The sequence below is a fragment of the Phasianus colchicus genome, chromosome 4 (assembly GCF_987193195.1).
Source record: "Phasianus colchicus chromosome 4, bPhaCol1.hap1.1, whole genome shotgun sequence".
Lineage (NCBI taxonomy): Eukaryota > Metazoa > Chordata > Aves > Galliformes > Phasianidae > Phasianus > Phasianus colchicus.
Window position 1 is genome coordinate 70136958 of NC_143439.1, and position 14951 is coordinate 70151908.

The 14951-nt window shown below is 43.9% G+C and overlaps 1 protein-coding gene across 13 annotated transcripts in view; it reads right to left on the minus strand.

Moving 5' to 3' along the window:
• SLC4A11 (solute carrier family 4 member 11) overlaps nucleotides 1-14951 on the minus strand; it is a 134645-nt gene that overhangs the window by 64333 nt on the left and 55361 nt on the right. For 7 of the 13 annotated variants that reach the window (XM_031588148.2, XM_031588150.2, XM_090139905.1 and 4 more), the window contains 2 exons: nucleotides 14671-14721; nucleotides 3659-3811 (listed from right to left, as the gene is read on the minus strand). In XM_031588148.2, the coding sequence (XP_031444008.1) occupies nucleotides 3659-3811; nucleotides 14671-14721 (204 nt within the window). Of the gene's footprint in view, nucleotides 1-3658; nucleotides 3812-3891; nucleotides 4906-14666; nucleotides 14722-14951 lie in introns of those variants that run through there. The other 6 variants (XM_031588152.2, XM_090139907.1, XM_090139909.1 and 3 more) reach the window with 3 other exon arrangements.

Genomic DNA, 14951 nt, shown 5'->3' on the forward strand with positions numbered 1-14951 from the left:
TATCATCAAAACACAAACTGGAAGACTCAGAGGCAAGGAAGAATAAAATAAGTTTTTATTGGCTTCCACAAGGAAGCAATAAAACACCCAGGATAAAGGACCCAAGTGTCAAGACTGAGAAGCATTTTAGTGCCTGTGCATCTGCACTGGTTTAGGCTCAAATTCAATGCAACAACAGCCAGTATTAACTAAAAATCAGACAGGCAATACCTTAAGCCCTAGATTTCTTCAGGTTATCCTGTATTAAACACACTCGTGCATGCAGCCCAGCAGTTCATGACAATGGTTAATTGTCAGGGTTTTATGGGCCACGTTACGTTTTGTTGGCTCAGTACTTTATCCCACACAGAGGTCTTTTTAAAAACAGAATTACAGTAAAGCACATCCAATTATGCTTGCAGCAAGCTGTACATCCATCATACCAAGATTAACAACTAGACAGGACGATGGCAGAGCTGTTGCCATGCCTGCAATTTGATTTAACATTACCTGCCAGCACCCAGCCCCTTTGCAGGGGGCATTTTTGGACCAATGCTACACTAAGATAGGAGGAAACCTTGCAGCTTGCCATAAGATCTCCAAGAGAATCTGAGACCATCTTCAATTAAGAGAGCAAACTGCAATGACCAGAAGAGGCACGCAGAGGCTCACAGATATTTGAATCCCCTTAAAAGTTTTCCTGCCAGAGATTAAGGAACTATGCTTTAAGCAGGGTGTGCATCAAACACTAGGGACCAAACCAACACAGGCAGCATTGGAAATCTCTCTACAAATGGTCTTCAATAGTCTGCACATCACAAAAGGGTAATATCAAGCTCCTTAGCACAAATAGGAAAAAAAAATCTTCAGAGTGTTCAGGCATTGGCACAGGCTGCCCAGGGAGGTGGTGTAGTCACCACCCCTGGAGATGTTCAAGAACTACGGAGATGTGACACTTAAGGACATGGTGGGGTGGATGTGAAGATCTTGGAGGTCTTTTCCAACCTTAATGATTCTACATGAAAGAGGCCTTTAGACTCGAGGGCTTCTTTTACCCAGCTTGAAGAAAGCAAGAAAACAAGATGAGGATGAAAAGATATCATTCCCACATTCACTTTTCACTGTGTTTAAAGAACATCAGAATCTTTGGTGCATGAGCTCATTTTGGAGTTGGAAATGAGCTGTGCAGGGGAGAGTCTTGCATTGCCTGGAGAAAACTTAATGCTTTCCTCACTCCCCAAAGCTGGAAACAAATGCTATAAATGCACAGCATTTGTGGTTTAGGGATTCAAAGCACAGATATAGAACAAAGGAAACAGAGAGCAACAGCAATGCAAGGGAATTTCTGAACCTCTCCCCTCCCTTACAATGTTAAGCAAGTAGCATTACGTGCAGAAATACCTTGGTCATGGCATAGTTAAACTTAATTTCTGGGAAGAGCTTAGATGGGAAACAAGGATTGTTTCCCCACTGCAATCCCTCCACCCCTAGCAGTTCAGGCTGCTTTCACAAGTCAAGTTGAGCCCCAGCAACTCTTTCAACCACCCAAGAAGTCAGCCATGCCTCCATGTCCAGAGACTGATTTGGTATGTATAGAAATCAACTCTGGAAGATGCTTCATCAAAAGCACCTTGGATGAAGAGCTGGCAGCCTAGATAAATTAAACACATGGATTCTGAGGAGCCCTATGGTTGATAATCACTACAGAACATGGATTTTTGATACCTGTCCCACTTGGTCACTATCAAACAAACAAACAGGCTCACTTTACACCTTTCCTTCTTAAAGCCTGGTTTTAGGATCTCCACCCTTGTGTTCAGAAAGGAGACTCCAACACATCAGAAGTCCATTTTTTCCTTTAAGCATCCCAAACAGCTGAAGGAAAAGGATACAACTAATTCCACCACAAATATCACTGCTAGAGGCAAATACACAATTTTTTTTTTTTTTGTCCTCTTTTGAATGGAAGGGAAAACATTTACAAAAAGCCCAGGAGGACACACAAGGAAAGTCAAACTTCTTCACATGCAGAAGAATCCACAGCATGGACATTCCTTATCCCAAAAAACACACCCCAAGGCATTAAGTCCAGACTCATCACAAAGCAGTGGTTCACCTTAAGTCTTTCAATTAAGATGGCATTTGTAAAATTGCAGGCTTGAAAATTGCAAGATATAATCCATAAAGGAAAGTCACCACTCAGATTCAGAAAGCAGAGCGATGTAGTCAGGCAGAGGTCTGCACCACACCACATGTTTACTGAATCAACATTTCTAGCAAGTGCACTCTGTAGATCTATCAGGATTTGCACCTACTATGAAAGCCAGGTTTGCAACATTGTCTTCTTTATCACTTGCACGTGCATTGTGGACTTAAAATCACATAATGGAGCAAAAGCACAGAGGGTGGAAGTCCCAGGGTAGTGCTGCACTGTTTATTTGGCACCAGTGCCAACAATCACCATTCCACAGACCCTCCTATCCTGCACAAAGCTGTCCTGCAGCAGGCACAAATGTTGAAAATCTAGGGGAATTTAGCACTTGGAGACAAAGTTCCTAGGAGCAGGTAACTCCGTGTTTGCAAATAGAGCCTGGCACATGACAGTATTTCTACACATTGGGGACATATTGAGGACCATTTAAATGCAACACTGGATGCCCACACACAATTGATGCTTTTTGTTTCCACTGATCAACTAGCCAATTTCTCAACAAATTGTCTCCTAACAACAGCCAAAAGCAACCAAGCTTCACCAACACCACGTTGTCTTGTGGCTTGCACCTTCCCTAGGAGCCAAGAGCAGGAGCAGCCTCACTCAATACGCTTATCACAACAAAACACAACTCACGGCTGCAGTCCTGGATTCACATGCTCTGCAAGGCAAGAGAAATAGAAACATCCATTATATTTGCTGATGCAAAGCTATGTTTGCAAGAGGGGGATCTCCTGCTTTACACTGCAGGCACCTGATTTCTATCAGAAGTGTATAACAGGTTGTTTTCCCCCTTATTTCCACTATATGCCTCAATGCAGCAGGTGTGGGGATTGACTGCAGCCAGCACAGTTAAACCCAGGAGGCGTGTACAACATCAAAAGCCCCTCTGCACTCTTTTTTTAAACCAGCAGCTGCTGGAGAGCAGAGACTGGCCTGAACTCACCCCTAACATTTTAAATTAATGTAAAACAAAACAAATTTCACACATACAACCGGGTTTTAGAAGCGTCAGAATAACACTGAAGTTACTTAGAGACAGTATGCGCACCAAAAAGAAAATCAATTTCTCACTAGAAAGCATCTCTCCACTAGTGACCAGCCTGCTACTGCTTTTACTGCTGCAAAACCCCAGGCTTCAAACTCAGAACCATGTCCCTCCAGGTCTGCCCCAGGCTTTGGGCCATGTTTTGCTTTTAAGAAACAAGATCTTTGTTTTGCAGAGGTGGTTGCAAAGTCACCAAGCCCAATGCTGTGCTGTGCAGCCCAAGTAGCTGCACTGGAGAAGCACTTCATATTTTGGGAGAAAGGGAAGGGAAGGATGATGCAGATGGCTTGAGACCAGCTCAGCAGCCAGTTCTTAATGGATTTTCCTAAAACAACACAGAAGAACTCACAGATGAAAACCAAAACGCTCAGAGAGGAGGGGGACGAAATGCTTTCGTCCCACTGAGCTCCATCACTCACCAGCACTGTTGGGTGGCACCTCCAGGTTGACGTTGACGAAAAATCGGATGCTGTCCCCTGAAACGATGGAGGAGTTCACGGCATCAAAGAGCTCCTCTCCCCCCGTCTCCTCCTTGGCCTCGCAGCCATCGTCCGTGTCACACTTGAGGTACCCTGCCAACGAGAGGGGCATGCAGTTACAACCTTGCCAGGAGCTGTGCTGGGCCCACAGCCACGTAGGCACACATACAAACCCATAGCTGCCGATAAGGGCTGAAAGCGCACAGCCTTCGTGGCCCCACAGCCTTGCAAGGGCCTTCTCAGTGTTCTCACAGGGCAGCTGCCACAGGGAAGAGACAACGGGTTCCCACACGGGTCCCCAGAGCAGGCAGCAGGGCCAGCATCCAACACGGCTGCCCTGCAGTCCGGCCACATGCTTGTGGCCTGCATTGGATACAGGAGGATGGGAGCTCTGGCACCAAGCTGCTGTGCCACCAACGGCCTAACGGCACCAACTGAACCTCCCTGCAGCTCTGTACCAGAGCCTGGAGGAGGAGGTTGGGGGGGAGGGGTCGGATTTTAAGACCCCAATGGTGGAACTGACACACAATGCATCTCCAGGTGCACCACTGAGCAGCTGTGCCTCCTGACAAGGATGTGGAAGAGTTAAGGCTCTGCTTGCAGCAAGCCAGGCCTTAGCAGAACACCACCAAGCAACGGGCTCCCTCAGATCCAAAATCTGGATGAAATCTTGGCCTGCAGACCCCAAACATTTGTATTTTTCAGCTGTACCACTGCCTTAACACAAGTTGTTCACCCACTCCACGCACGGCAGGGCAATCACCGTGCTGCCAATCCAGCAGTTTTAAACCAAGGAAAAACAGCGGTTTCCAAGGAGATGCAGATGGACAGACAGACTTGGAGCTTCCCACAGAGCCAAGCAGCAGGTCACAGAAGTGGACAGCACAGAGGAAGAGAGACAAGTTTCTTAATTACAGCAGACAATTCCTCACCCTTTTGCAACATTTTAATTAGAGTTTAACCTAGTTGCAATTCAGCAACAAAGCTGGTTTGCTGTGATGTTTTCTTGCAGAGCAGCTGGAGGATTTTTGTGGTGTGCTCTTTGTTCTATTAGAAAAATTAGTGACATTATAGAACGTCATTTTATTATTATTATTATTTTTAACACACTGCTAGGACTATTCAGCAGCTCCTACCCATCTCCTGACAAGTTTCTGATGCCTAATTTGAAGCAGGAAGAATATATTTCATTAGCTTGCTTCGGCCACTGTTGCAGAATGAAGACAGTGAGCTTCAAGGCAGAAGATTCAATGGAAACTCTCAAATATTTTATTTTATATGTTTGCTTTTAAAAAGCAAATATGAATGCAGCAGCACCAAGAGAAGCAGCTAAAAGCAGTGCATTCAGTCTTGCAGGGATCTCAAGCCAGTAGCTCAGCACTGCAAAAAAAAAAGAAACCAACACTTTGAGCAAGGGAAGCCACAAACAGGAACTCTGCAAGGCAGGACAAGAGCTGCAGCCCTTCCTGCTGCAAGCTGCACGTCAGTGTGCTCCTCATGAGTGCTCAGCATCTCCCAGGGTAGACTTGGAGGGCACAAGGGGCTCAACAAGCTCTTATGCAGCTTCTTATTTGCTTATCTGAGGTGTGGGATGCCAGATAAACTGAACCATCCCTCACCACCTTTGCCTCAATGACTGGAGAAAAACTGACCCATCCGAACTGCTCTGAAGGCTTTAAGAAATATCCAAGCTTCTGCTGTCTTCCTTCAGCTCAGACAGCCAGCACTTTGCACCAAGTGCAGTTCTCTGCTGCTGCTGCTTAGGATTGGATCCCTGTTGCCCAAAACAGCAAGAAGAAAAAGGGGATGATGAGAGCACAGAAGAGACTTTGGCATCACAGCCACCATCAGGTATGAAATAGGGCTGGCAGATGTGCCAGGACAACGGGACAGACATGGAAGGACAGACATGGTGCCAGTAAACCCCCATGCAAACATTTCAATCCCAAGCAATATGCTAGACCTGGGGTTTGGATCTTCCATAATACATAGTAACCATAACCTCTCCTCACAAATGCAAAGCACTCATTATTGGTGGTTAACACCACCCTGATGCCACAAGAGCTCAGACAGCCCTACAAAGGGAAAAATTAAAAGAAAGATAAAATCACCCTAGGGTAAGCCAAAAAAAATCCTTGATTCTAGCTTCTCCATCTCAACCACATCCAGGACAGCAGCCCCAGGAAAGATGTCAAAACAGGTCTCACATCTCCATCCTTTATGCTGAGTGGGTCAGACAGAAGGTACATGAAGTGGGATTTAAGCACGCAGCACATGGTTGACTTTTTTTCCCCCTCAACCCATCCCAGTGCAATCAAGGCTCAGGTAAGAACAAAGCAGGAAAGCTTATACATTTGCTTTCCAAGCCCTGAAAGCAGAGAAGGCTGGAAATGGGAGAGAAATGGTGCAGGAGCTGAAAGAAGGGCAAGGGTGGAGTAAGATCCCAGGGTTGGGCAGAGGTCAGCAAGGACTCTGGCAAGGGAAGCATCCTCAGTTCCTCCCTCCTTAGGGGAGGAAAGAGCAAAACAAAAGGCAGCCGAGCCACACGTCCCTTGGGCAAAGGACAGACAAAAAACACTGCTTGCAAATAATCCCAAACCTGGGCTGTACAGGAACTGCACTCCCAGACAGGTGTCTGCTTCATCACTAAACCCGCTCCTGTTTTGAATCCAGCAGCCCATTAAATCTACCAGGTATTAAAATGTGAGCAGCATATACCTGCCGAGAGCAGGACCACTTCAAGGTGTATGCATGGCAGATGCACCTTCACTCCAAGGAAAACACAGAAGTTGTCTGTAGTCCTAGCAGCTGCTTTCTCCCATCACCCCAAGGATCACTGTGTCACTCTACATGACAGGGTCAATGCCAGGGTCAGACAGAGCACAGCAAGTGCCACTTCAGCCTCATATAGAGGATAGAAGCACCACACTAAAGATTTTGCAGTCTGAGCCTAGAATTAGGAATCAATGTCAGCTTGGATGTGAAGATCAACCAGCAGAGCTCCCCCAAACCTTGAAGAACAACCTACAGTCAAGAAAATTCCCCTCAGCCCTTCAGGACTCAGCTGATAAGAGACAGAAACAAGAAAGCATGAAAAAAAGTAGCCAAGAAAAGGTACAACTCCACAGGAACAAAATCCCCTCTTAACTGCAGGTAGCCAGAATCAGCCTTGACCTTAAGTCCCTCTATGCTTCAGCCCATTACCTGCAACGTGAAAATAAGCCACTACCCCCATTTTATGCAGGTTCTGGGAAGAAAACTGCAGTTTCTCCTCACCATTCTCCTCTAAATCACTAAATCATCATCCTATTCTCAGTAAACCACACCTGGCTCAGATCCGACTTCTTCCACCTCAATATCCATCCCAGTCTCTCTCTTTATTCCCATCAATTTTGTCAGAGCTACTCCAGTCCTACTGCTATCAACTATCTAAACGTAGACAACATGATTACACTACAGCTTTTATTATTATTATTATTATTGTTTTCTTTTGAGCTGATCTGTGGGAACCCTGGGCTCTGACTGGGAGAGCAATGAATTGGCCTGCAAGCATTGGAGGTGGCAGTATCTCTCCTGCTGATGTGTTAGTACCACCTGGTAGCTGCAGCAATAAAATCAGGAATAGTTATCAGGAAGTACAACTTCATCACCATATACATTCCCTAGAAAGGGCTACAGCCTCCAAGGTCTTAAAAAATCTTCTAGGAAAAAATGCAGCAATTTTCCTAATGACATCTCGTGGCTGGAAGTGGTTCTGAGCAGCCTGGTCTGATGGCTGGTGACCCTGCCCACAGCAGGGGTATTGAAACTAGATGATCTTTGAGGTCCTTTTCAACCCAGGCCATTCTTTAATTCACTCTATGACATCATCCCATATCCCAAACTATGAGACTCAAACAAGACACAACCATATCATAGCCCTCAGGTGCATCTCAGAAGACAGCACACAGCCAATCATGGCGTTAACCAACATCTGCCAGTGTGAGGTTAGGTTTGCAAATTCATCTACCCACGATGCTTCACTTTAGATATATTGCTTTCCTGTGCTATGCATCCATACAGCTGGAACAGCAGAGCAAAATAGGAAGATGAGAATCGAAGCTCATCAGTAGTTACCGACTTCTGGCAAAATCCCTGCAAAAAATTTGCAGCCTTTGTTTTTAAAGTGCCACATATTGTTAACACATTGACATAATGTTAAGTATGAATACTTAAAGCAGTCTCTTGGAAACAGCAATCTCACCCTCAAGGTAAGATTTACCCTTAACTACCCTCCCAAAGGTAGTCTAAGCTAAAAGTCTGGAAAAAAAACAAAGCCATGTTCCCACTTACAGCACCTGCTTTGCACAGCAATGCCAATTCCTTCATCCAAATCCACGCCCCAGCTCCCTGCCCTTATTCCAAAATGGTAGTGGTCCCCCCTCCTTTAATCTCTCAATGCCAGGAAGCTAAGTGACATGAGAAGAGATCTTTTGAGCTCAGAGTTGGCAATTGAACAAGATCAGCTCATCACGTTTAAGGAAACAGATGATTTTTTCAGATGATATTTAATGAAACTTCTAGGCACAGATGGTAGCTAGTTGCAGGACAGTCATTTTTCCAATGCAGCACTGGTCACCTCACCAGAATATCAATAACGATGTGCAATGCTCTCCTGTCAGATTCAGCCAGACATTTTACCCTGGGAAATGCAAAGGCTTTCCTTCCAGCTTCACTGCTTTGGATGTTTTTTGTCACTAATCCTAATCCATTCCAAACTGAAATCAAATAGTTTGCCTCCCTCTTTGCATTTCAAGCCATACACTTCATATAAGCTGAACACACATCTCTGCCACAGTTAAGATTCAGAAAATCATTAAGGTTGGAAAAGACCACTAAAATCACCAAAGTCCAACCACCAACCCATCACCACCACACCCACTAAACCGTGTCCTTCAAATCAAGCATAGGATTTTACAGCTTCTTGTTCTGAAAGAGCCTAGAAGCATATCCACTTTCTCAAAAGGGAACTCAGATTAATTGTGAGATTAACTATGGCAAGATTGACAGGAATAGTAATAATACATGTCCTACAGCTTTTAAAAATAAGGGGATGCAGAATCGTGGAAAGATTGGGGTTGGAAGGGACCTTTAAGATCATCTAGTTCCAACCCCCCTGCCATAGGCAAGGACACCTCCCACTGGACCAGGCTGCTCCAACAGACATCCACTGGGATGTAGGCATTACCCATATCTACCTACCAACTAGTTCTGATGCAGGCATTTAAAACAAGCCACTTCATCTGATTTTTCCAGTCCTGGGGATTTTCAGCTTGCTTTAACCAACAATAGGCATTAACTTTCAAGAAGAGCACGAGGCTTTAATAAGCCTAAAACAATCCCCTCCCCCCCCGAGCTGCAAGTTATCAGAGGGTTTGCTTTGTTTCCTGAACACCGCAGGCTTGTAGATTCATCACATCTCAGAAAACACCCAAATTCCCCTCTGTTAAGTGCAAAAGTAAACACAATAATGGAGCCTCCACCTCCATACTGACCTTTACACACTGCACAAAAACGAGGCTCACGTTGCCTCCAAAGGGCAAATAACCTCACACTTGGTTAACATTGGCAGGGATAAAGTAATCAAGGGATGCAGGAGATGGTTAGAAGCATTACCAGTTCTCCAGAAACAAGAAATGAAATAGCATCCCTGCACGCTGACAAAAATGCTAACCAGGGTGAGCTTCTGGTCATACATCATGCTGATTTAGAATCATAGAATCCTTGGAGTTGGAAGGGACCTTTAAAGGTCACTTATTTCAATTCCCCTGTAACAAACAGGGATACGCACAGCTAAATCAGTGTAATTACTAAATGCAAAGTCATTTGAGACAGAAGAGCAACTGTATGGATAGAAGAGCAGGTTTTCAGGTAAACGTTTGCCTAGATTTTACATCTTCCTGCTGAGGTCAATCTTCAAAGCCATTTTTGGTTTGGTGGTTGGTTTCGTGTGTGTTTTGGTAACTCACAAGTCTGAAAAGCAATCATGGAAAAAAAAAACTTCTTCCTAACGAATTGTTTTATGTTAAACAAGAAAAAAATTAGTTCTGTAGCCACAGAACACCGCTCTCCGAAGGCTGCTATCAAGTCACATTATGCAAGGTTCTCTCCAAAATTAAAATTTTAAGCCACACTGATTAAACAAAGCAGTTCTGCATACAGCTGGATGCCTGCTAGAACATGAAGCTTTTCCTTTGGTTCACAGTTGAGAGATCCCCTGGCAAAGCTCGCTATTTTCAGCCTAGGGAGGTTTACCCACCCTGTGGCAAGCAGCCACGTGGAAAAGTTCTGCCAACTTTCTCAGGAGCTGTCCATAGGCCATGATTTTGGATTGTTTAAGGCTTGCTGACAACAAATTGGCAAGAAGGGTCCAGATCTGATTCCTGTGCTTGTGTAAAGAGATCTCCTTTATTACACCGAATGCTTTTTGCCTGCACAGGCATACGGAATCATTAAGGTTGGAAAAGACCTTTCAGATCCTCGAGTCCACCCCCAACCCATCCCCACCATGGCCCTCAGTACCACATCTCCATGTTTCTTGATATGCTACATTTGGGATACTCTAGCTTCCCAGTGCCTCCAGCATGGATTTGGGAGGAGAAAGACATTTTCTCTATATACAGTGCTCGGAGAAGAGCTATAGAGTAGCTGTGCTCAAGGAGGTTTTTCTGTGTTTTTGGGTTGGTGGGGTTTTTTTGTTTGTTTTTTGGAGAGGACATGATTCTTGATCCTGACCCAACTGGATAACTGTGAAATTAACTCAGTGCACTACAATAGTAGAGATGCCCCACTAGGAAATATATTCAAAACATTTCAAAGCATTTGAATGAACAGACTAGGTCGTCTTTGTCAGCTTACATATAGCTTTTCAGAAATACTGGATGGCCCGTGCTGACTTCTCTGGATCATTTACATGGGATTTAGAGAGGGCCTTCCAACTCCATTCCCTCTACAAGTAGAGATTGAGAGACAGAAGATCTGGGGAAGTGTTGATGTTTCTTGGCTCCAGAGCAACTATTATGACCCCAACAAGTACAGGCTTGTGGTCTTTTGTAGTAACGACCCCATGCTATGTAAATGTCAACCCATTACCTAAGCTTCCAGCCTGCTTCAAGACCACAGACTGAACCAAAATCTCCTCAGGTAAAATTAAAGTAGGTGTCTAGCAGGTGAGTCATTAGACAAAACCCCACATCCTCCACACCATGAATACCTCCACTACCAGCCAGCCATAATTTCTCACTTCCCCACTTCCAACCCTATTTCAAGTCTGTCTTTTGTCATGAAGAGCCAGATGGAAGTATAAACTTTCCCCTGCCTCTTCAGTAATAATTCATAACAGAACTGAAAGAACAGATCTGCTACAGAAAACACCCAGGCACTTTTGAATTAATTCCAGTATTGTATTTTGCAGCCAGATTTCTAGGAAATGTTGTGAATAATCCAAGTAATTCAGTGGGGCTTTATTTTGTTTAGTGATTTTTTTTTAAGCACAGCAGCATGTGGAATTTCAGTTCTGTATCAGAACTGACAGAAATCAGGAATGTTTGTTTAATTCTATGCCTCCTGATAGAGAGTTCTTAAAAAAGAAAACATCTGCAAGAGATCCTCTCAGCCTCTCCATCCATAGGTAGCAGTAGCATATCTTCTGCCCTTAAACTGAACTTCTCATCAGGGGAACCCATTGCAAAAGGATTTGTTTCACGAAGGCATTTAGATTAATCTCCTAGTCGGGCAAACAATTCCAAAACAAAAGACAAATCTTAAAAATACACAAATGCACTACACATACTGAACTAACTGCAAGCTGAAAAACAAAAACAAGTAGATAAAATATATCCAAAACATCCCGAGCTAGACTGGGGCCCTTCAGCACAACTGCAATTTATTCTGCCAGCAAAACCAATTAATAAGTCAGAGGAGACCAAGCAGTGAGGGATTTGCTCTAGAAGACAAAATTTATGCTGCAGTGACTGTTGAGCCAGCTTTAAAACAATGCAGCAATTCAGACATCCCCAAGAACTACACTGGGACTCCTTCCCTGGGATTCTGCACCAGAAAAACTTTGGTTTCATATCTTATCAGAGAAAGTTCGTGTGTCAATTAAAAAGCTCATCACATATTGGCAGAACTTAATTGCTTGCAGCTAATACTGATGCCTTCAGAGCTAATCCACTCGTAGTGAACACTGGATGCTCACCCTCCCCATTCCCTCATTACCTGGGCACAGGAGGTTGATGGCCAAGAAATAAGACAGCGCAGGGTTTGACAAGCTATTCTCAAAACTGAGAGATGCTGAGCTGCATTTCATCAAGATCCCAATTATCTTTAAGTTTGGATTTGGTCTACAGTCATCTCATTAGTTACTTAAATTTGCCAAGAAAACTCATTTGAGAAAACAACCTGAAGAGTCAAGTGACTTAAATGCACAACCTGCATCAACACATTACCACAGCATGCCAGATTTCTTGTTCTTTTTGTGTGAGAAAGGCTCGATTCAGACGAGAGCATGAGTAGAAAACAGATTTTCAGCAAGACGCTGTTGTCAGAAGACAGCTACTAAATGTGATGAAACGTGAATCAAAAGCAAAAAGTGGCCAACAACCACCACCATACCTGCTGTCACACCATGCTCTCCATCATCAAAAGCTTCTAACTGGGCAGATACAAAATTATTTCCTCATTTTTCCTCTTAACATTGCCATTGCAGAGCAGCTTTCCATTTGGTACCTCTAGCAGTAGCTGAGAACTGGAGGATGCCATAAACCTGCAATTTGTGCCCAAATGCTTGGGCTCCCTTTGATCATCATTCCAGACTTTTTTTTTAAAACAACAAAGAAGTTAAGCATATTAACACATCCCAGGAGACCATAAAGCCCCCCCCTGAGCTTTCAGAATAGCCATATATCAGCATCCATTCTATGGAAATTCCTTCCTGGGCTTTCCTCAGCCACTTTCCACTATCTAATAAAGAGAGCTACAAATTACTAAATACCACACTAAGTTCCTATCCAGGTATGTGTTACAAAACACTGTGTTGGTGCCACAGCAGCCATTACACTTGCTACAACACCTTAAAAGCTAAAATTTCAATTTTAGCTTATGCCTTAACATTGCTGCAGTTGTTGTTTAGAACACAAGAATAAGAAACATTCGCTGGCAAGGTAATCTTTGAATAGTGCCTAAGATTCACCCTGGAACAAAAACATCCTTACTATAAAATATACAAAAAAACCACATGTATACACAAGATCTCATGAGGAGATAAAGAGAAAGATCAGAGGTACAAAGAGAAAGTATTAAGAGATGTTTTTCAATCATTGAGGGGGGGAAAAAGAGTGCTAAGTAAACCAAAGGAAGAGTTGATTTTGTTTTTGCTTTTTAGTTGTATGGTTTTTTGCGGTTTGGGGTTTTTGCTTTAAAAAAAAAAAAGCTTAAGTTTTTTTGTTCTTTGAAACTTCCAGGGTGGGGCAAGAGCATATGTTGGCCTGAATGCCAAAAGAGACTGATCTAAACAAGTGGTGCCAAGAAGCAGCTTAATGATGAGTTTCCAAACAAGCTGCTTCGCACCAGGTTTCAGGTTAGATATTAGGAAACGTTTCTTCTCCAAGAGTGCTCAGGCACTGGCACAGCTGCCCAGGGAGTGATGGGGTCACCATCCCTGGAGGTGTTCCAGAATTGTGGAGATGAGGCACTGAGAGATGTGGTTATGGGCACAGTGGGATGGGTTGGTGTTGGAGATCTGGGAGGTCTCCACCAGCCTTAGTAATTCTATGAACATAGCCATCTTTTGGCAACCTATGAGATGTGTTCTCTATGTATCCTGTGCAAAAATACAAGCCCCCAGTTTAACTAGGGAGCGGAGGGTGACTGATCACCAAGCACTAAATTCTTCCTGAAGGTCAAGCACTGTTTTCTGCCCTTCTGTTACTTCATCCAGCTAGAACAAAGGACCTCTTGGTAGAGCTGACAGTACTCGCTCCCAGTTTCATCCTCTTGCTCCTAGAGATTGGCTCCATATAGCCCTGTCAGAGAAGGTGAATGAGCCCAGAGAAAGTGCTGACAACAGTAATGCTGGATCTACTGCAGCTGCATAGCTGCATCTGGCACATACTCTGCTTCCCCTTCCCAGATGTTAACCTAAAAGCTTGTCCCTGGACCAAGAAAGATAAGCCTTCTGACATCTATGTGCATCTGCAGGCCTCAGTAACACGAGCATTTCAGTCCTTTGGCTTTCATCATTGGGAAATCCTGAATGCTTTGAGTGCTATTTCTAAGGGCAAGAAACCCCATGCCTTCAGACAGCACGTCCCACTGGGACTGGCCTTGGGTTGGTACCTCCTTAACAGCATTCCCCCAAAACCAGAAGTTGAAACTTCACCTGCATGCAATTTCTGCCCTTCATCGTTATAATGCCTTTTAGAGCTCAGCCACCTTTGCTAAGGCAAATGATACAAGCTTACAAATGCCTCAACTTAATGCCAGTTCAAAGAAAAATCCTTGAGAGCGTTCTGCACTGAAACATGCATTTGCTGAGACTCTTCATGTTTGTTTGATGCTCTTGGCAGAACGTCTCCAAAGGGATCTGACACTTTTGCTTCATCTCCACTCCAAGGAGATTGAAATAAATACACTCACCAGATTGCAATACAGGAAGCCATCTTAAAAGAACTGGAAAAACAAAGCCACCCTGAATAGTCAGTGCTGACAGCATGAAGGTGATTATTTACTAATTTGAATATCTAAAACATCTAGAGGATATAAAAATGCAGAGTCTGCTTCCAGTTCTAGATTACACAATCACCATGCAAGCCTGCATTCACATCCTCCTTAAGCTACATATATTTTGTATCACCTGATCCAAGCTCTCCTTTCAATAAAGTGATACAGCACATAAGTCAAATAATACTTGCCACTCTCTTCAAAGAAGTATCCATTCCTTGACATCGCTGCTGGTGGAGATTCTAAAAAGAGGGAAAAAGAAGGAAGCACATGAATCACCGTGATGCTGGACGTCTTCACCTTATTGCTATGTTCATTGTAAGCCCAAATTACAGCCCCAAAATACCACAGGCAGAGATTTCCCTCCGTGTGGCAACTTTAGCCTTTTGTTTATTGACTTCAGCATTTACCTGAATAACTCATGCAATTGCAATTACTGCATGAAAACAGTTAAGCAGTCTCAGACAACCTG